The 23,256-nt window shown below is 33.5% G+C and overlaps 1 protein-coding gene and 1 long non-coding RNA gene across 5 annotated transcripts in view; one reads left to right on the top strand and one right to left on the bottom strand.

Moving 5' to 3' along the window:
- The window catches only part of ANKRD11 (ankyrin repeat domain 11), a 222,452-nt gene extending 219,669 nt beyond the window's left edge, over positions 1-2,783 (top strand). For 3 of the 4 annotated variants that reach the window (XM_085888861.1, XM_085888862.1, XM_085888863.1), the window contains 2 exons: positions 1,105-1,200; positions 1,302-2,783. In XM_085888861.1, coding sequence (XP_085744987.1) covers positions 1,105-1,200; positions 1,302-1,487 — 282 coding nt within the window. In that variant the 3' untranslated portion in view covers positions 1,488-2,783. The remainder of the gene's footprint in view (positions 1-1,104; positions 1,201-1,301) is intronic. The other variant, XM_085888864.1, reaches the window with a different exon arrangement.
- An 18,444-nt stretch (positions 2,784-21,227) lies between these two features.
- LOC147023440 (uncharacterized) lies at positions 21,228-22,794 on the bottom strand. The gene is made up of 3 exons (XR_015059741.1): positions 22,544-22,794; positions 22,292-22,450; positions 21,228-21,734 (listed from the first exon to the last, which is right to left on the bottom strand). It is a non-coding gene; the product is annotated as an uncharacterized LOC147023440 (long non-coding RNA).
- Positions 22,795-23,256: the final 462 nt, after the last annotated feature.

The following is a 23,256-nucleotide window of genomic DNA, read 5'->3' as shown; positions in this document are numbered from 1 at the left end:
CCGAACGGCGTGTCCGGGTGTCAATGGAAAAAGGTGGATGTCAACATTGGTGAAAGAGAGGTGGATGTCGAACTTCAATGGAAGGGAGGTGGGTGAGGTAAATGATCCACAGCCGTATTTGACCGTCAGAATGAATGAAATGTGAAAAACCCGTGGTGTGTTTAATTAAATATCTTGTAAGTCCAAAGTGTCCTGATGGAAAGGGGCTAGAATGAGTCTCCGTTGGGCTCATGGCTATCTCTCGTGTGCATGAACGTGTTATGAAGACGAAAAGGCCATCCCATAAGAAAGGGAATCTGTTCTATACCTTCTCCAACGCATCAAAGAGTTAGAAACCCACCAGACAAGGGGATGGGTCTATTCTGGACATGCATTGATGGAAATAACTGTCTGAGGGCCTGAATGTTGAATGCATTGGTCGGATCCGATTCTGAAATCCATAACTGTGCGTGTGTGCACGTGCGCTAGCATTATGTCTGGCTTCCTTCTTGGGACAACACTGTAGTAATTGGTCTTTATTTTGATTATTCACATTTTAGCTGTATTTTATAGCTTTATCACTTCAGAGTAGTTTGTGAAGACGCTACATATCAAGTTTGATTTGAATGCCTCATCAAATATACTCAGGTGGCATCAAAATATGAAAGCTTTGGAGGGGGGTGAATACTTTTGCAGACCACTGTACACACACATGAAGGTGGATACTTTTGAGACCTGGGAGGGCTCCTTTCCCCCTTTTGAAACCTTTATCTGGAGATAGCAACCAACGACACACACACCTTTCGCTCTTTGTCTACATAATTCCTCCCATGACAAAAGTGTGTACCGAGTTGCCCCCTCATTTACATCCTTTTAAAATCCATCCTCCCTGCTCACCCCTCATTATTTGTCTTCTTCCACATCCAGAACCACCTTAAGTGCCTGTGAAAACTCCCACCCCCCCCCCCCACTCCCCTTCCACCTTTTAAAAGTGATTCTGTACTTTTTTTGTCCCACCCTCTCCCCATTCCCCCAATAGCCAGCTGTTATATTTTATCCTTGATAACTTGTCCATATGTTCCATACACTGCTCCTTTGCTAGAGCTCTTTCTGTTTGTTCTACAGCAGCCCGACCAGAAAACGACAGTACGTGATCGCTTCAATGCTCGTCAGTTCATTTCGTGGCTGCAAGACGTTGATGATAAATTTGACAAGATGAAGGTGAGTCACTACTGCATCTTTGTGGGCTATCAAGTTGATGTGGTGTTTTTTTGGGTACCTGGGACAAGCTAACAAAGCATTCTCACGTGTTGCTCCACCAGACAAGCCTGCTCATGAGGCAACAGCACGAGGCTGCAGCATTGAATGCTGTGCAGCGCATGGAGTGGCAGCAAAAGCAGCAGGAGTTGGAACCTGCAAGCAGCAAATCCCTGAGTATTTTGGACGTTCCCGCATTCTATGTACCCATGGTTGATGTGGATGATGACTTTGACCTCCTGCCTGCTTGAGGTCCCTGATGCGTTTCCTCGATGACGCTGATCCCAACCGCGCTGGCCGGCCCAGCCTGGCCACCCGCCCGCCAGCCCTCTGGCTCGGCAAAAGGAGATTGGAGAGTGAGACGGGAGCCGCAATGATTCACACTCTCTGCATCCCACCATGAGAACCCTAATTACCTTCAGTTCTGAGAGTGAAAAAATTGGCATTGGAGGTTGGAGGGAAAAGATGTGGGGCATCATTGTGCTGGAGTAGCACAGGCCTGGATAGCACTTACCTGTCTTGGGGTGTGTCAGGTGGAGGTGGGGGGGGGAGGGTGGGGTGGTAGAAGGACAAGGGAGTTGAAGATTATTTCCCTATTCCAGCACTCTAACTTGATCAACAATCAGGTCCATTCGTTCTTCTCCTGTGCCCTCAAATTTCTCCAGAAGCATCGCTTCCATCCTCTTTACCCTTAATTCTTCACTTCCTGATCCAACCCTGTTTTGCACCTCATTTCCTCTTCCTGTGAAGTTCTGAATGTGGACTAAATGGCATTTGGCATTTTTGTTGTTAGGATAGATTTTTTTTGTTGTTCTTGTTGTTATATGTGCGTGGGAAAAGGGTATTATGGGGGCTTCATCCACATAGTGGAACTTTAAGGAATCGGAGATGGGAGGACAGGATGAAGATTTGAACTTTCTGGTGAGAATTGGCAAAAACTTCTGGAGAAGCATTCTCAGAGGTGCAGCACGCTGCTTAGATCGGACCTGTTATGAGGACCAAAGCTTGATCCCGCTTTCTCTTTGCTCCATTCCTTGAACCCCGTCCCACTTAGGAGCCTGGGGTTGCACTCACTGTGTGTGGTTCTTACCCCCACCCTTGCCATCACCTTGATGCGCCTACGGTGCATGCGGTTACGTACCGTACATTGCTGTTCAGAGGAAGAAAGGAACAAAACCTTTTTTGATTACAGGCTGTTCTGTATCTTACTTATGTTTGTATAATTCTAATCAAATGTAAATGTTTATTTTAGTACATACCTTAAATATGTACATATGTGTATATAATTATACGTTTTAGAGAATGGTCCCTTCGGTTCAATTCACGTCATTTTTTTTAAAGAATTGCCACTCGCCTCTAACTGACTGTACCTATCATGTGCAAAGTTTGTTGGTTGTACATAGAAGCTTCCACGTTAAAGTTTTAATGGTGACTGTAATTAGGATGTACGCAGTTCTTGCAAAACGACAATTTCTATATTTTGCATGTACAGAGGCTGACACCATTGTCCAGAGTATATGTTGGTAAATAAATTCTGCTCAAAATCATTTCTGCCTACTTGACTATGTTTCTGGCACCGTATTACACACATGGCTGCCGACCTCTGAACCCAGTTCAGTATATGGGGATTTTGATCAGTTATGAGATACTACAATGTACTTTGGTCAGAATGAAGTTTTTCTTATTGAGAGTGTTTGCTCATAGAAACCGACCGGCACACACATACTTTACATAATTTCTTTAAAGAGAAATTGTCATGGTGTTTTGAGCTGGTGACTTGCTGAAGTATTGTGTTGGTGTGGGGGGGGGGGGAGTCGAGGATAAAATGGGGTTTCTGCGGCAGCCATTCAAATGAATGGGGGGAAAGGGAAAAACTTTCTGACTCAAGCCCCAAAAGCCCAAAATAGGAGATTGATTTTCTCCCCCTCCCATACAAGCAAATGTAAAATTGAGACTGACTCAAGCCCTAAAAGTCCAAAATAGGAGACTGATTTCCTCCTCCTCCCATACAAGCAAATGTAAAATTGAGACTTACTGATGAAAGCACTTCTTCCCTTTCATATTTTCATTCCACTCAAAGAGGGAACCAACAAATATTTGCCCATGCTCTACTTTAGGGAATAACTTCATTTTCCTATTACATTCATTACCATCGAGTATATTCGCAAAGATTACTTTGGAACTTGGTTCTTGGTTTAAGTGTCTTTGCTGTGTTGAAATGAAATGATAAACTTCTCTCAATGCTCTTGTTTGACCACATCCTGAGCCACATATCATTTTGAGATTGTAGTAAATTGTTTTTCCATTGTTCAATTGATAACCATCAAAGTTTTCAGTCCATTCAAGGATTTTTTTTTCTTTACATCCTCCAACTTATTTGTAATTAAATGTATCCGCTTATTTGGTTTATCCACTTTTACCCCGGTTATATCTTCAATAAGACTTATTTGATATTTCTCACATTCTTTATGTTTTCAATTTAAATACCAAGGCTGATTACATCTCCACTCTTTGGTTTGGTTATTGCTTGGTTCTATCATTTATAAATCAGTAAAAAGACGGCAGTAGCCTGTTAAAATTCCCAACCCCATATCTTAACACTTATACTTATAACCATAAGGGAGACTATTGATTCCATTCTCTAAAATATATCTTTTATCATCAAAAGCTCCTCATGCTTTCTTATTTATCTCTTCTGTATATTATAATTGATGTTTATAACTTCTTATTGTATTCATTTTTCTGTACTCTTCATTCTTTAAGGTTAAACAGTTGTAATAATGTTTAAAGTTTATTGTTTCCTTGATTATATTTTTCTTTATTCCCTTTAGCTTCTTATCACACCTTTCAATGTTATTATTATCAATATACGTAAAAGCATAAGACTTTGATCTCAATCCTATAAATTCACTCATGACATTCCCACCCAATTCATCTTTAAACTTACCAATAACCTTTTTATTCTTTGATGAAAACAACACATCACCTGACTTATAATTACTTGTATCATATATATATATATATATATATATATATATATATATATATATATATATATATATATATATATATATATCAATATTATCAATCACATCTTCATATACATCACTTGTCTTAATTTCTAAGATAAAACTATCTGTATCCATATATAACAATGACACATTATCCTTATACTTTCATTTTAAATTATTATAGTAATAGTCATACATTAACGACTTTGACAAGTCAAGATTTGATGTTCCTATATAAATAGGTTTATCCATTTCAATACTCTTTTTTTTCAAATGAATAGCACAAAAGTTCTCTGAAAACACCTCCGCTCGTTCAAAACTTTGTCTATTAATTAACTTTGAAGTCTGTTTCCAAGATGGAGCAAGTCTTATGTTTTGCCGATTCCTAACATTTTCCATAGTCTTTCCAAATACAGCATTATTCATTAATTAATAAAAGTCCTTCTCAAAATCTGTTTTTGCTTCTGTTCTCCTTTTTGTATTAAAATCAATATACTTCTTTAACCAATGACTTTGTTTAAATTTCAAAATCCGATGAATTTTCCTCACTCTCAACCCAGCAGATAAATATTGTCTCAAGTTCCTTTGATGCAAAACATAACTTTCTTTATCATTTAATGTAGTAAGTGGTTTTTCTGGAGATTTACTTTTTATATTGAATGACTATTGGTGATCACTTAACCATTATTTTCTTGGACTTTCTTTATCAGGGGCATAAGAAAGGTCTTTATGTTTGTGATGAAGTTCTTCTGGATATTTTAAATCAACCTCAAAATAATATCCAACTTCAGCTTCATCCAATTATTTTTGAGAGGAGACAACAATGTCTTGTAAAACTTTTTCATAATGTTTTTCTTGAACCCATTTAAGTTTTCCATAAGGTAAAGATTGAGACATAGTCCACCCATACAAATTGCTAGCATCATAATACATCAGGTAAGAGTTGTCCTCATTCTTATTATAATCAGGAAGTTATTTGTTATTTGCTTTAGCATATATCTTGGAACATACTTGAGATATTCCTCCTCTTTTAGCCTTCTCTATCATTAAAAGCCTATCTATATCACTGATTAATTCCAAATTCTGTTTTGTCATTTTTAACATCGCACTCCAAGCCAAACCCGGGGCTGTGTAATAGTGAGTGGGGTCTAATCCATAAGAATTTTTATTATGACAGATTGTTGTAAAAGTTTCAAACACATCAGCAGTAGGGTGAATATACTGGTTCTGGTTCACTTTTCCCCATGTAAATGAATGGGGGATTTTCAGCGATTCATATTTTTTTTCCCTAAAAATAAACCCCCTTTTTATCCCAAGGTATATTTATTTGTCTCCCCTTTTAACCTGGGGACACTTTTTTTTTTTTTCAAATAACCCATGCAATAAGATAAAGATTTGTTAAAGGTGATTCGAAAGAAATATCTGAAACGTCTAAGCCTTGGGACACTCTTTATCAAATAACCGATGCATATTGTTTAGCTCACTCATTGAACCTATAAAGATTTGTTCATTCTCAAATTCCTTCAATAGTTTAATTTTCTTTGCACAATAATCCCCATCTAAAATATTGAAAAACAAAACATTTGAATCTTTATATTTTTTAAGATACCCCTTTTGTGCCATTACGAAATGATAAACTTCTCTTAATGCTCTTGTTTGACCACCTCCTGAGCCACATATAATTTTGAGATTATAGTAAATTGTTTTTTCATTGTTCAATTGATAACCATCAAAGTTTTCAGTCCATTCAAGGATATTCATTTTTTTCTTTACATCCTCTAACTTACTACTTTTTAAATTGATTCGCTTATTTGTTTTATTTACCTTTGTTTTAGTTATTTTTTCAATAAGACTTATTTGATATTTTTCACATTCATTATGTTTTCCATTTATATACCAAGACTGAGATTTTCTCCACTCTTTAGTTTGATTAATACTTGGTTTGACCATTTATATATTGCAAAAACCAAGTGTAGCCCTTAAAAAACCCTAACCCATCTTCCCATCGTTAAAACACAATCTATTCTATTCACTCTATCATACAATATCCATATGGAACACAATCTATTCCATTATCTAAAATAAATCTCTTATCATCAAAGGCTCCTAATGCCTTTTTATTTACTTCTTCACTATATATGTTATGTTTATAACTTCTTATTGTCTTCATTTTCCTATATTCTTCTTTCTTATTCATGAAACAATTATAATAATTTATAAAAGTTATTGATTTCTTTATTACATATTTCTTTATTCCCTTTAACCTCTTATCAATCTGATCACCATACTTATAAGCAATATGCCTTTGCTCTCAATCCAATAAACTCACTCATTACTTTTCCACCCAACTCATCCTTAAACTTACCAATAACCTTTTCATTCTTTTTGGAAAATAACTCGCTCTTCTTGCTGAAATTACTTGTATCATATACTCCAATATTTTTCTTCATATCTTTATAAACATCATCAGTTTTTATATCTAGGATAAAACTATCAGTGTCCATATACAACAATGAAACATTTTCACCATACTCTTTCTTTAAGTCATTATACAAATAATCATACATCAATATCTTTGATAAATCAAGAACTGCTGTTCCAATATAAATTGGTTTATCCATTACAATACTTTCCTTTTTCATATGAATTGCAGAAAAGTTCTCTGAAAAAACCTCTTCTCTCTCAAAACTTGGTTTATTTATCAATCTCGAAGCTTCTTTCCAAGATGTTGCGAATCTAATGTTTTGCCTGTTTCTAACATTTTCCATAGTCTTTCCAAATACAGCATTATTCATTAATTTATAAAAGTCTCCTTCAAATTTTACTTTTGTATTTGCTCTCATATCTGTATTGAATTGAATATACTTTTTCACCCAAGGACTTTGTTTAAATTTTAAAACTCTATGAATTTTAGCTACTCTCAATCCTTCTCTCAAAAACTGTTTTAAGCTTCTCTGATGCAAAACATATCCCTCTATCATAGAATGTTATTAATAACTTTTCTGTTGATTTGCCTTTAATATTAAAACTTTTATGATAATCACTGAACCATTCTTTCTTTGGGGTTTCTTTCTCACATGCAAAAGGAAGGTCTTTATGCTTATTATGAAGATCACTCGGGTACCTCAAATCAACTTCAAAATAATAACCTTCTTCTTCGTCATTCAATTCCTCTTGACAAGAAATAACAATATTCATCAAAGCCTTTTCATAATCCTTTTCTTCCACCCACTCTAATTTACCATAAGGCAGAGATTGAGACATCGCCCATCCATACAAATTATTAGCATCAAAGTACATCAAATAATTACTGTCTTTTTCACTATCATAATTTGGAAGATATTTATTATTTGCTTTAGCATATCTTTTTGAACATACTTGTGATATTCCACCTCTCTTGGACTTCTCAATCATCAAAAGCATATCAACATCACTGATTAAATCTATATCTTGTTTTGTCATTTTCAACATTGCACTCCAAGCTAAACCAGGAGCTGTGAAATAGTGGGCAGGATCTAATCCATAACAATTTTTATTATGACAGAGTGATCTAAAAGCTTCAAACACATCAGCTAACAATAAAACATCTGTTTTTAGATATAAATCATGATATTCTCCAAGGTTCTTTATCTTAAATATTTTCCATATTTCTTGTGCGTGTTTATATTCCTTATCACTTATCTCTTCTTCATAAAGGTTATTATAGAAACTTTCTTTTGAAGGAAGTTGTGTTTCTTTAAATCTCATAAATGAATCCATATAATCATAAGGATAAATTCCCTTACTTGTAAGAATTTTCTCTTTACTTTGAATTTCATTCCTTGTTTGAATTTCCTCTCTCGTAAGAATTCCTTCTTTAATCAGAATTTCATCTTTAATCTGAATGTCCTCTTTGGTTAGAATTTCATTCATTGTTCGAATTTTCTTTATAATTAGAATTTCATCTTCAGTTAGAATTTCTTCATTAATTTCCTCATTAATTAGAGTTTCCTCTTTACTTTGAATTCTCTCTTTAATCCGAATTTCCTCTTTAGTGAGAATTTCCTCTTTTGGAAAGAATGAATTAAGATTTGGAAAAGAGTCCGTGGAGCTTAGATTTGATGCGAGGTAGGCTAGTGGTGTTCCCATAAACTTGTAAGAATCTAGAAACCTAATACGAGTTAAAGGTTTTGTGAATATCATTTTTGTAAATGAAATATACTTTTGACTTGTATTTGTTATGGCAGAAATATTCCCTGGTGTTTTTGAAAGTTCATTTATAAATAGATGTGTATCATAGTTGGCGCTGTTGTGAAGAAAGACTGGAATAAAAGAAGGTAATTTATAATTAAGATTACAACAGGAATGAGCGGGACCTCTATATTTACCAGTAAGATGACAATGATCCCTAACTTTAGACTCCTTAATTTCCCCCTCACAAATATGACAGATATTGTTCTTTCTAAATTCTAATTTTTCTTCTTTGGTTAATTTCATCGGTTCATTTGTTTCTTTCATTAATTTAGTGAGTCTTATACAATCCTTTTCTAATCGTTTTACAAACTTGTGAAGCTTTTTTTCCACTATAATGTTCAAGTTTGTTATACTTTTCTCCAACAGATGATTTGATATAATAACAGAAACCACAAGGAATATGTTTTTGATATTTATTTGTATATGATTCTTTTGGATTAGGAGAAGCAGTATTTATCTTTTTAAGGATACATTCAAAATCAGCGTATATCACAAATGGGTGCATGATAGATTTATTATAATCTTCAAAAGAAATCTTTTCACCAGGTTTAGGCATTGTAATTACAGCTGATTTATGATTACTACAATATTTTGAATGTTGTTCTAATCGTTCTTTTGTATGAAATGAATTAAGACATCGCTTACAAGGATATATTTTGTTTGCTGTTCTGAATACCTGAGAAGAGATTAATCTTGATAAATTATTGATGTATGTGTAATGTGAATTATTTCCAACACTAAAATATAAAAGATCAATGTGTGTTTCTTCATTTTTATAGTTGTTTGAAATTTTTAATATTTGAACTTTGTTTGTATCCGTTAATCCATATACATTAATAGAAAGATTATTCTTTTTCTCAAATTTAGGAATATCTGTTAGTGGCATTGGGAATTTAAAATCTTTAATGTCCAAGGTATTCTCATATTTCATATATTGTTTTACTCTTTCTGAATTACATTTTGGTGGATGAAAGTGAGCAAGAACAGACCAGAGAAAACATTTATTATCATTGTTCTTAATATTAACAACTGCCTTCTTTAGTTTTATTTCTTTTGGTAATTCAATATAAGAAGAAGCTTTAAGAGGGTTTGATTTTAGAATGTGTATATCTAAAAAGATGATTTTTTTAATATTGAATCCACTTCCTACCACTGTATTATCAACATCCTCCTCTTGTTTTGATAGTTCTTCATAAACCCCACTATTCAAAAAATCTTGAAATGATGTTATAAAATGAAGATCTGTTCTCATATAAGGAGTTTGTTCTTCATCTTGTCTTTTCATATTCATTTTCACTCCCATATAAAACTTTAAAGTTTAAAGTTTTCATTTCTTTTAATGTCTTTTTAATAACTTTTTCAACATCAGGTTTCACTATTTCAATTGATTCAGCTATTGATGATGGACCGGGTTCTCCAAATTGAAAAATCCTTATTTTTATATGCCCTTTAAATGCCCCATCAGTGTTTTCAATATAATAGTCTCCCTTTACTTTAAACTCATTTTTCTTGTGTTTTTGTGATTGAAGATGTCTATTATAACTACTCTTCAAAACATCCTTTGAGCAGATATCACAATGTTTTCTTTCCAATTCAAGAGGAGATATTTTATGAAATAGATTAAATGTGTGTTTGTTGGTTCGGAGGTGTTTTCTATAATGCTTATATTTGTGATTACAAACATCGCAGTATGTTGTATTCACCATATTTATATAATAAATCTTTGCTTAAACTAAAATTTTCTTGATGAAAATTTTGTTTATTTTACAGGTGAATCTGTGCTTAAAACCATTTTATCCTCCAACTTTTTCACTTAATAAATACAATGTTTCAAGACACAAAAGACAAGTTTCAATCAATCTCTTCATTTGTTAAAGATACTGAGAAATATGTCAAGGATGTAAAATTGAACAAAGATAAATATAACAACTATTGGATAAAAACAATTATGGTAAATAATATGAGTTCTTCAATTTCCTTCAGTGGAAGGGCTTTTAGTATACCTGGTAGAACATCAATTAAAGTATCTCTAACAAAAGTTTCTCCTCTCCTTCTGGTAATATATTCAAAACTAGAAAAAGCAATGAAACAAGAAAAAGTATCAAAAAACAAAAACCTTATGGATGAAGCTTTAGAAAGAAAAGATAAGACCATCTGTAATATGCAAGGAGAAATTTGTCTTTTTTTCAACAACCCTAAAGATGTAAATCCTGATGAAATAAAGGATGTTAATATATCAGGTGAAATGACATTTCGTTCAATAGTAGTTAACGATCATTTTAAAATTCCCTTTTATGTAAAAAATGTTGTCGTTGAATCTGGTAATGAAAAAAAGTATATCAATATCGATGGTAATATTATTAAATGAGTCAATATACAACTGAAAGTATTGATGAATTTCAGTTTAAGTAAAGTTTTACTTTATAAATATTCTAGACTTTCCTGATTCTCCATATGACAAATTTGAGAATTGTCCTGCGTGTGAAAGACGGGGATTAAACACAGAGTCAAAAGCCTATAAACAATGTATATTCTGTGATTATCTTCTAATTAATGATAATAAAAAATCTAAAAAGGAAAATAATTCTTTTCGATTTACACCAAAAATGAATTACTTTACAAGATTGATTAGAGAAATGAATGTAAAGTATGAGGGTGATAACACACCTTTCCTTACAAGGGAAGAAACAACGTATAAGAGAAATGTTCAAAGGATTGTTGTTATATATTATTCATGGATGTAATTTTCAGGGAAATATCAACACAAGATATTGTATAAATAAAATAATGGATTATCTTGAAATTAAACCTGAACTTAGGATAAAATATAGAGTTTCTAAAAAAGCCAATAATAAATTAAATAACCTGTTTTCCAAATATATAAATGAATGATTTTTTACCCATTTGGGAAAATAAGATAAAATTTAACAACCATAAAAATCTCCCAAATTCATTAAGATGTCTCATAGTTGGTTCAAGTGGATGTGGAAAAACCTGCTTACTTTTAAAGATGCTCCTCACTCCCAACTTTTTAGATTATGATAATTTAATAATTTTCACAAAGTCGAGTTTTCAACCAGAGTATCAACTACTCTCACAAGGTTTTAATGCTGGTCTTCAAAAAGAAGATATAATCGGTTTATTTAAACGTCAAAAAAACCTAAATGATTATAACATTGAAGATATAATTCAACTATTTTGTGATACACAGAGATGTAAAAAGAAATCAAATCCTATAACTTGTATTCTTAGTGATAATACGGATGATATACCGTCTCCCTAAGATTTGGATAAATCAAAAAGAACCTCGTTATCTTTGATGATTGTGTTAATGAGAGAAACCAAACGGTAATGGACAGCTACTACACAAGAGGGAGACATTCTTCTTGTAATTGTATTTATCTTAGTCAATCGTACTTTCAACTTCCTCGTCGTTCCATCAGAAACAATGCTAATACTTTTATTTTATTCAAGTTAAATTCAATAGATATCAATAATTTTTGGAGAGATAATTGTTCTACATTATGTAGTAAAAAGAAATTTGAGGATTACATGAAGCACACGACTGAAAAATATAAATATATTGTTGTGAAACAAGATGAGATATTAAGGGATATATTTTTTGTTTTATAAACAATTACATATATAAATGACAACTATTATTATAAATCTTGTGGGTTAATCTGCTTCTGGAAAAAACTTTCATAAATCAAGGTTCTTGTGTAGTACAAATGAGAATATTGTAAATTTACTTAAAAAACACCCCGTGATACGCATTGTATCAACAACAACTAGAGCAATAAGACCTGGAGAAGTAAAAGGTGAAGATTATCACTATATTTCAGTGGAGGAACATATGCGATTGAGGAATGAAGGTCAAATATTTGAGGAGGTTTCTCTTGGTACAACAAAATATTCACATTGTAAGAGTGAGTTAAGGAAACTAAAATCTGGTGGTGTTGGGATATTAGAAACTAATCCAGAAGGAACGAGACAAATTATTAAACATCTGAGCGGAGTGAAGATTTTATCATTTGGTTTTGATGTTGATGAAGAAACTCAATGCAAACGTATGAAAAGCAGAGATGCAAGTATTAGTGAAGAAGAAATTACAACTCGCATTAATGTTAATAAAGAATTTGATGAAATATTTAAAGAAAAGGATTTATTTGAACACATCTACTTGAATGATGAAGAAAAGGAAAATTTCCCTGTTGATCTTTACAATTCATTAAATGATATTTTACAATAAATAAATGGATGCAAAAGAAAGAGCAAGAAGATTTAAGGAACATCAAGAGTTGGTTTCAAAAGTTGTAAAACAGCAGGAAGACATAAAGAAGAAACGCAGACAGAAACTAACAGGCGAAGAAGCATTTGAAAGAAAACAAGAGAAATTTTTTAAACCACTTTTAAAAACTTCCCAAGAAAAAATGAAAGATGTTTCCACAGTTCCCACAGTAGAATATACTCCTAACAAACTTCAAATGTTAAAAGATTTTGATCAAATGACGAAGGAAGAATTAGAGCATTTAGGGGAATTAAAGGTATATGATGATGAAGGTTTATTTCAACAACTGGAAGAGATTAATCGACCCCCTGATTATATTGTGAATGCTCTTCAAAACAATGAATATTCAGCGGATTAAAAAACCAAAGCAGGACTCATTCCAACAGAACAACCAGCAATATTTCATCTTGTTCAAGAAAAGGTATTGATATTTAATGATGAATTAAGGTTCTTGGGTTCTGCTCAACCCCCTGTTAAATTAACTCCGAGATTAATGTTTCTTCTCACAAAAGATGGAAGACAAGGTTCAACTGTGAGGGGTGAATCAAAGTATATTGATAAACCATTGGATATGAAAAATAATGATGATAGAGTATATATTGATCTGCTGAACACTCTAAATTATAGGGTTAGTATTTCTAGTAAAAGTAGGAAAAATGAGAAGGAGAAACACATTATTCAGGCTTTAAGTATCCTTGGTTCAGGTATTAGTTTTCTTCCAAATGACCCATCGCAATTAGTTAATAGACTGTTATTGTTGTTAGGTAGTAAGAAGGCTGGAAATAACAATTGTTTAAATGAAGCATCAGCCATTTTAGACCAGTTGATGAACATGAAAATAATTAATAAATATCAATATAAAGACATTTTATCTCATATTAAATAAGATGAGAAGCACAATCCTTAGTTTCAATTTCACAACAAGCGACCACACATCTTCATTCCCATACCCACTACAACTTGACCCAACAAAAGAATATGAGGCATCTTTATTGTCCATGGAAACTTATAATACCTTATTTAATATAACTGATAAAAATGACAAGTTTAGTTATAATCCCGGAAATGGATACAAAACGATAACAGTCTCACCCGGAGCATATGAGATTTCTCAAATATCTTCCGAAATTGCTCGTCTTATGAAAGAACAGGGTGATGAACCAAAAAATATTGTTATAGACATTCAAAAACATACTTCAAAATCAACGATTAAAGTTAAAAATAACGACAAGTTGATTTCACAATTGATAATTCATTTAGAGAGTTGTTGGGTTTCTCCTCAAAAAAGATTGAAACTAATGGAACGTTTTACAGTGATAATGTCATTCAAATATCCTCAGGAATAAATTCGGTGTTAATTCACTGTGATTTGATTGATGGTGCTTATAATGATGGAAAAAAAACAAATGCAATATTTTCATTCAGCGCATACTCAACCCCAATTGGTTATAAATTCAATATGGAACCCAAAAATTTGGTTTATCTCCCTGTGTCAGGAAAAACCATACACAGAGTAAATTTTAGGATAACCGACCAAGATAATCGTATGATTTCTTTTAATGTAGAAGTTATATCCATCAGAATTCACCTACGTGAAGTTTTCCAATAAATAAATACGATGGTTATTGTGAGGAAACACGAGTTGGGAAAATATAAAATAATTACAGGGGATGGGATGTTCCTTTCCCCATACTACAAGGGTGAAGGTATGTATCTTGGTAGAGGATACTATAAACCTAAGAGACAAAGGGGTATTGGACATCAATTTAGAGGAGATGGGATAATTGATACTCTCATGGGTATTGGTTCAACTATTCTTAAACATAAAGATCTAATTGGTTCAACTGCTTCTGCTGTGGGAAATGTAGCAGGTGCTGTAAAGAGCATAAAAGATGCCCAGAAGGAATCTCATAAATTACAAGCAATAAAAGAAATTAAGAAAGGCAAAACTCAGTTGTCCCCCCAAGAACGACAGAAAATAATTCGAATACTTGGATCAGGGTTTCAAAAGTTTTAACATCTTTTTTTCCTAAATAAATACAAGTATGGAAGCAATTGATAGTATCTATGATTTGGATGATACTATTATTATCTCAAACTCCACTAAAAAATAAGATTACTTCAAGGGAAATGCAATAACTGGAACAGACTGGAATACGAATGGTACAAAAAGTTTTGAAATTAATAATCAACAAACCTATTTGAATCTCTCCGAAAGTTTCTTGTTGTGTAAATTTAAATTCACTAAAGCTGGGAATAACACAAACGCTACACTTGTAAATGATTTCTTCTGGAAAATGTTTTATAGTGTGCGTTTGTATATTGGAACACAAGAAGTTGAAGCGGTTGATTATGTCTCTGCTGTATCTGAAATGATGAAATTTACACTCTATACATTCAGTGATAGAATGGGAAAGGGGTCTGTCGAAGGTTTTATTCCTGATATGTCAATGGGAACAAACACAGACCCTGGATATACTCAAAGGAAAGGAATGCATAATGATGATACAAAAGCAGAAAATAGTTTTACTGTGGCAGTTCCTCTTAAAGGTATATTTGGATTTTGTGATCATGATAAAGTTCTGTATGGTCTTAAAATTAGATTTCAACTACAAAGGAATGATAATGAAAATAGATTGCTTTTTGGTGTTGCTAGTGCTTTTAGTGAACAGAATAAATTTGTAATTGAGGAGATGAGTTGGTATATCAGTGAATATACTCCTAATCTTAAAACAGAAGAGATGTTGAATCGAAGACTTAACTCAAAGAAACCACTCAGTGTATCATACCTCAAAAGAAGATGTCAACACGTAAAACTCAACCAAACTACTTACACGTGGAATTTGGGTGTTCTGGAAGGAAAGCCACGATATCTGTGGATCATTTTTAAAAAGCCAGATGGTGATACTGCGACTGATAAGAATAATGCATTGAGTGATAATGCTAAGGTGAAACAACTTCGCGTTTCTCTAGATGGAACATTTTATCCACGAGATAGATTGGAAATTAATTGGGAAAAAATGATTTTGCTGAAGCATACAAGTCTTACCAAAAGGTGTGTGAAAGTAATGGAAATAAAGAACCTATTTTGGATATGACAGCATTTAAAAGTTTGTATACAATCTATGCGTTTGACCTGAGTGCTCAAAAGGAAACTATAAAGTCTAATCGAGTGGATACTTCCCTATACATTGAAAGAGGAGAGAGTGAAGAAGTTGATACATATTGTTTGCTTTTGGAAGAAACAGAATTGCAGATTAATACAGATAATGGTGTGATGATTAGTCTCACATAATTTTTTGTTAAAAAAATGAGTGGCAAAGTACCAACTGGGGTATATGTTAATTAAATCAATCTTCATAAACTATCATCTTGTGTTCAAAATCAAAAGCCTTGTACGATTAACGTTAATAAAATTCAGAGAAAAGGAGCAGTAAGAATTGATGTTTTGCTCACAAGAGAACAGGTTAAAATTTTGAATGACACTGGCTCACTTAAAATTAAAATGACAAAACCAATGTTGAAAAAATATTCAATAAGAGAGACGAGTGGAGGATTTCTCCCATTTCTAATTCCTTTATTTGCTGGTTTAAGTGCGGTTGGAGCATTGACGGGTGGTATTTCAACAGCGGTGAAAACTGCCAACGAAAGGAAGGCTCAACTCCAGGCTCAAAAAGAATTGGAAAGACATAACAAAGAGTTGGAGAAACAAATTAGTGGAAGTGGTGTAATTGTAGATTTTGCTGAAAAACTTGAAGGTCTGCCTGATAAAGCGAGATTGTTAGTTGGAGATATGCTTTCTTCTATAGCACAAGCAGGTGTAAAATTAACGAAAAGAGGTAATGGATTATATCTTTCTAATAAATAAATGAGCATTGATGAGTGGTTTAAAGAATTTGGAAAGAATACAACATCAAATTTACAACTTGTCAAATATTGTAAGAAATTAAAAATTAATAATGTGGTTATTTGTATGAGAGATGAATTAACAAATGTGCCGAAACATACAAAGAATATTATTATGAACTTAGAAGATAATAATGGGAACGGTTCTCATTGGGTTTGTATTTTTAATAGTCAAGACAAATATTATTTTGATAGTTTTGGTCTTCCACCACCTGTTGAAGTCATAAAATTCTTAGAGAATGGTGTTTATCAAACATTTCAAGTCCAAGAATTAAATTCCAAGTGTTGTGGTCAATTATGTCTATATGTGTTATTTCAACTCAACAAAAATAAAAAATTTTATGATATTATTTTTCATCTAATATAAATGAGTTATGTTGGCAAAGATGGTTCTATCTTTGGTGTATCCCAAGAACTGGATATTGATTTATCAAATTATTACACAAAGGCACAGGCTGAACGACATAAATATAATATAACCAAAAATATTAACATGAAAAATGCTTATAAGTTAAAAAATTATCCAAGCCCGACTGACGCGAATGACTTGGTGAGATTAAGCGATTTATCACAATATATATATATATATATATATATATATATATATATATATATATATATATATATATATATCTTCTTCTTCTTCCTTTGGCTGCTCCCGTTAGGGGTCGCCACAGCGGATCATCCGAATGATCCGCATCGTGATTTGGCACATGTTTTACGCCGGATGCCCTTCCTGACGCAACCCTGGTCGCCTCTTACGACACAGGGATATGGTACACCTATTTTAACCGGGGTATACACCGGCCCAGTACACTGGTACTCACTTCGCCGACCTCAGAAGGATGACAGGCTGAGTCAACCCCCTGGTGTATTAATTCAGTGGCCGAACGGGGCTTGAACTCAGGACCTTTTGGATCCCAAGCCGCTGCCCTAACCACTGCGCCATCACCAGGCTTGCATATATATATATATATATATATATATATATATATATATATATATATATATATATATATATATATATATATATGTATATATATGTGTATATATGTATATATATATATATATATATATATATATATATATATATATATATATATATATATATATATATATATATATATATATCCTTAAATAAAACGGCCTTGTATTCCAAAGATACAGAAGTGTTGATATTATCTCCAGGTCATACAGAATTCACAGTTCGAATTAAAATTAATTTTTATAAAGAAGGGCGTATCGTTTGTATGAGAATAGAACAATGGGGGTATGATATGAATGATTTAGGGTATAATTGGTCATTTAAAATTAACCTCGAAGAACTGGAACAATTAAATCAGTCTCGTAAGGAAGAATATTATCCACTTGGTATCGAGAATGAGTTTTGTGGGGCCACGATTAGTAAACAACAAATAAAAGAATTTAATAAGGGGAAATATAATCATGGTTTTGCCCTTGTTTATATCATGAAAACAGAAAAAACAGGATTATATATAATAAGTAAGGAAATACAAAATGATTTAACTATGGGAAGATGGGGAGGTGTTTCGTGCCATAATATTATTCTCACATATATTTCTAATACATAAATGACAGCAAGAAGGCTTCAAGAAAATTATCATTTCTGTTTCCAAGCATACCTTCAAGAAAAGGGTATTCGGTATTTTAATAAATATGTTCTACAACATAAGAATGAGGTATTTTCAACAAAAGATTGGCATTATGCTGATGTTGATAAACCGACAACTTTAGATTTAATTAGAATGTTAAATAATGAAAAAATTATAAAGTTAAGAAAAGGTAAGGCTCTTTTAGAAATTCAAAAGAAATTTTATTGGTTTCCTGTTGTAAAAAAATTATTTTGGATACAGGAATAACAAGAAATCCTGATGAATATATGTATGATATTCTATGGGGTGTAAGTGAGTCAAGGATAATAAGGGATGAGGAAGGAGTTGAAGAAGAGAGGGAAGAGGAGGAAAAGGAGAGGGAGAAGGAGGAGAGGGAGAAGAAAGAGGAGGAAAAGGAGAAGAGAGAGAAGGAGGAGAGGGAGAAGAAAGAGAAGGAGGAAAAAGAGAAGAGAGAGAAGGAGAGGGAGGAAAGAGAGAAGGAGAGGGAGGAAAGAGCGAGACAAAATAAATATCAAAATATGGAAACCAGTGAGATTAAAAAAATATTGGTGGTATTACAGAAAATAACTCAACCCACCGAGGAGGAAAACAAAGAATTGACAAGTCTATTTGAAATATTTTCGACAAGACTATTGACATCGACAAGCTATTCATTTTAATTCAAGTTTTTCATTTTTTTTCTTAAATAAATGGAGGAGAGAGTGAAGGCATTTCTAAGGATTCTTTATGTTTTAAAAATTAAGATTCAAATGTGCATGTTGGAAACTAAAAAGGTTTTTGCACTCTGCAGGAATTTTTCACATAAATAAATGAGTTATTGTCTCAAATGTAAAAAGAAAACTAATACTAAAAATATTTCATATATTAAAAGTAAAAATAACAGGGTTATACAAAAAGGTATATGTTCAGTGTGTGGTTCAAAAAAAAATCAATTTATCTCCAAACACAAACGAGGAGGAGATATACAAAAGTTTTTGTCAGGAAGTAAATTTACAACTACTAGAATACCAGGGGAATTACATCTTCCAGGGTATTCTTTCTGTGGTCCAGGCACAAACTTGGATAAAAGATTAGATGAGGCAGACAATCCTAAATCCTGGAGTAAACCCATCAATAGAGTTGATGAAGTGTGCATGAGACACGATATTGATTATGGGAATACCACAACGTTGGAAGAAAAGCATGAAGCCGATAGAGAAATGTTGTATAATTTGTCTCTGATAAAAAATCCAACCTTGAGAGAAAAAGTTTATCGGTTCATTGTGAAGAAGATGATCAGTGCTAAATTGAAAGTTGGACTTGGAAATTCAAAAAACTTATAGGCTCTAATGATGTCATTAAGACTGAAGAGCAATTAGCTGATGAATTACATAAACCAATATTCACAAAGTTTCAGAGAAGAAAAGTTTATTCCAAGGAAGTTGATTATATCTGGTCTGCTGATTTGATTGAACTCAATAATGATAAGGGGTACAAGTATGCTTTAACCGTTATTGATTTGAGGAGTAGATACGCATGGGTTGTACCATTAAAAAACAAAACAGGTAATACTCTTATGTTAGCCTTTCAACAGATATTTAATAAAAGTAAGAGAAAACCTAAAAAATTGTGGACTGATGAGGGTAGAGAGTTTTATAACAAGACATTTATGAATTTTCTAAAAAATAACAGTGTTACATTATACAGTACCTTTAATGAAGGGAAGGCAGTTGTTGTTGAACGTTTTAATCGTACCTTAAAAGAGAGATTATATAAAAAATTCACACAACTCGGTTCACAACAATGGTCATCTTTTATTCAGGATATTGTGGATAAGTATAATGACACGATTCACACGTCAACAAATATGAAACCATCAGAAACATTTACAAAATTAAAATATGAAAAAGAGATTAATGTCAGAAAACCTAAGTTCAAAGTTGATGATGTCGTAAGAATATATAGGTGGAAATCTCATTTTGAAAAGGGTTTTACTAAACGATGGACGAAAGAACTTTTTAAAATTGTTGATGTAATAGATACGGTTCCTTGGACTTATAAGATATATGATTTGGAAGGGGAAAAGATTTTAGGTTCATTTTATTCACAGGAATTACAAAAGACAAAGATAAATTGAAATTTTTGGACTCCGCCCATTTTTGACTCCGCCCACACAAAACCCACCCACATAAACCCCACCCACACAAGCCCCACACAAACCCCACACAAACCCCACCACACACAAACCCCTCACAAGCTCCACACAAAAACTCCACCCCACACAAGCTCCACACACACAAACCCCACACAAGCTCCACCCATATTCATCATATTCACATAATTAGTGATTAGTTAATTAGTTCCCCACACACAACATGTTTATTTAATTAAAAAATTATCCACCCATCCACACAAGCTCCACTCATCCACCCATCCACCCATCCACCCATCCATTTATCCACACAAACCTCATCCACATAAGCCTCATCCACATTCACCCCTCCCACATAAGCCCCACCGAAGCTCCACCCACATAAACCCTGCCCACATAAACCCTGCCCACATAAACTCCTCCCACACAAGCTCCACCCACATAAACCCTGCCCACACAAACCCCACCGAAGCCCCACCCACATAAACGCCCTCCCACAAGCCCCGCCCACACACGCCCCGCCCACACAAGCCCCACCCACATAAACCACACCCACACAAGCCCCGCCCACACAAGCCCCGCCCACATAAACCCCACCCACACAAGCCCCGCCCACACAAGCCCCACCCCTCATCCCCCCTGTGCGCCCCCACCTTTGATCCACCACCTCCCTCATCCCACCCCCACCCTTCCCCACACACACACATGGGGAGGGGGGGGGGGGGATGAGGGGGTGATGGGGCGGTGGGGGGGCCCCCCTCCCCCCCCCCACCTACACCCTCTCCTTAATGTCTTGATCCTTTTTTTGAAATTCAAAATCAAGTAATTGTAAACAAAACAAATATAATTAATCAAAATTGAAAATATTAAATATTCATTTGCGAGAATGTATAATCTTTCCCAGCAATCTTCTTCAGATGTCTTGTGATTTCGAAACTCAGACACCATATTCTGTTTTGAAACAAAAAGTGGATAATAATTAGGTTTTATAAAGATAATTACATGGTAATATGAGTAAGCCTGGTGTTGGTTCTAAGTTCAAGCCTCGTTGACCACTGAATTAACACACCAGGAGGCCGACTCAGCCTGTCATCCTTCCAAGGCCAATAAAATGAATTCCAGTGTACTGGTAAAACCGCGTCCAAACTAATGATGCAACCAACATAAGACGACATTCCAAAGAGAGAGTGATATTAATAAACAAATAACTAAATAATAATTCAGAAACATTTACCTCCAGAAAATCATGTGTTGTACCAGATTGCTTCAACAGCTGATGTTGTGTGATCGAGCTGAAAAAAAAAATAATAATGAGTCAAGGGTATAGATGGAGAGACAGACAGAGAGAGGTAGGTAGAAAGACAGACAGAGAGGGATACAAAGAGACAGACAGGAGAGATAGAGACAAACAGACAGGGAAAGAGACACACACACACGCACACACACACGCACACACACAAACACACACATATATATATATTCACACGCACACGCACACATATATATATATTCACACACACACACACACACATATACACACACAGACACACACATATATATATATATATATATATATATATATATATATATATATATATATATATGTATATATATATATATATGTATGTATATATATATATATATATATATGTATGTATATATATATATATATATATATATATATATATATATATATATATATATATATATATATATATATATATATATATATATATACATATACACACACACACACACACACACACATACATATATTCACACACACACACACACACACACACACACACACACACACACACACACACACACACACACACACACGTCTCACCATTGGTTTAATTTATTCGAGATCAGAGGCCGTGATAAGACTTCGTACCAGTCATTATAAATGTTTTTCAATTCTCTTCTAAAATCATTGACCTCTTCAATAAAAGCATTCATTTGATGCACCTCATCGTGATATGTAAACTCCACTTCTTCCAAGGACCTGCCAGGAAAAAATATATATTTTCGCATTATCACGATTTAATTTATAATCAATTGCTTCATTGTTCAAAGAGGAAACCATACACAAACTTACCAACTTTGTAGTGAGCTGTTATCTTCATCGGAAGAGAGTGAGTCCATGTCTCAGTTTTTTTTTTACCATTGGTACAAGATGGCAAAAAGATCAGAGGCCGTGATAAGACGTCGTGTCAGTCTTTAAAAATGTTTTTCAATTCTCTTCTAAGATGATTGACCTCTTCAATAAGAGCATTAATTTCATGCACCTCGTCGTGATATGTAAACTGCTCTTCTTCCAAGGACCTGCCAAGAAAAAAAAATATATATATATATATATATATATATATATATATATATAAATATATATATATATATATATATATATATATATATATATATATATATATATATAAGAATTATCACGATTTAATTTATAATCAATTGCTTCATCGTTCAAAGAGGAACCTATACACAGGCTTACCAACTTTGTGTTGAGCTGTTTTGTTCGCGGAAGAAAGATCGCTCATGTCTCAGTTGTAAAAATGAAAATCCTGTCTGGCAGAAACTTTGTCTGGCGAATCACTTATGAGGCAACGATGAGGAGATTGCTTAATCATTGGGTGTGGCCACAGGAAATGACGCTTCGGGCGAGATAGCTTGGAAAATAACTGGGCGATATATTCTCAATTTGTATGAATCATTTTTAAAACATACTTAAAATACCCTAAAATGGTTTTGTTTCAAATGTTTTCAGTTCGTGTTCTGAGATAAAATAGAAACACGAGGCCT

The sequence above is a fragment of the Eptatretus burgeri genome, chromosome 7 (genome assembly GCF_056783735.1).
Source record: "Eptatretus burgeri isolate ZD-2024b chromosome 7, Ebu_testis_v1, whole genome shotgun sequence".
In the NCBI taxonomy this organism is placed as follows: Eukaryota; Metazoa; Chordata; class Myxini; order Myxiniformes; family Myxinidae; genus Eptatretus; species Eptatretus burgeri.
The sequence above is the reverse complement of the archived record's forward strand: the minus strand, read 5'-3'. Positions and strand labels throughout refer to the sequence as shown.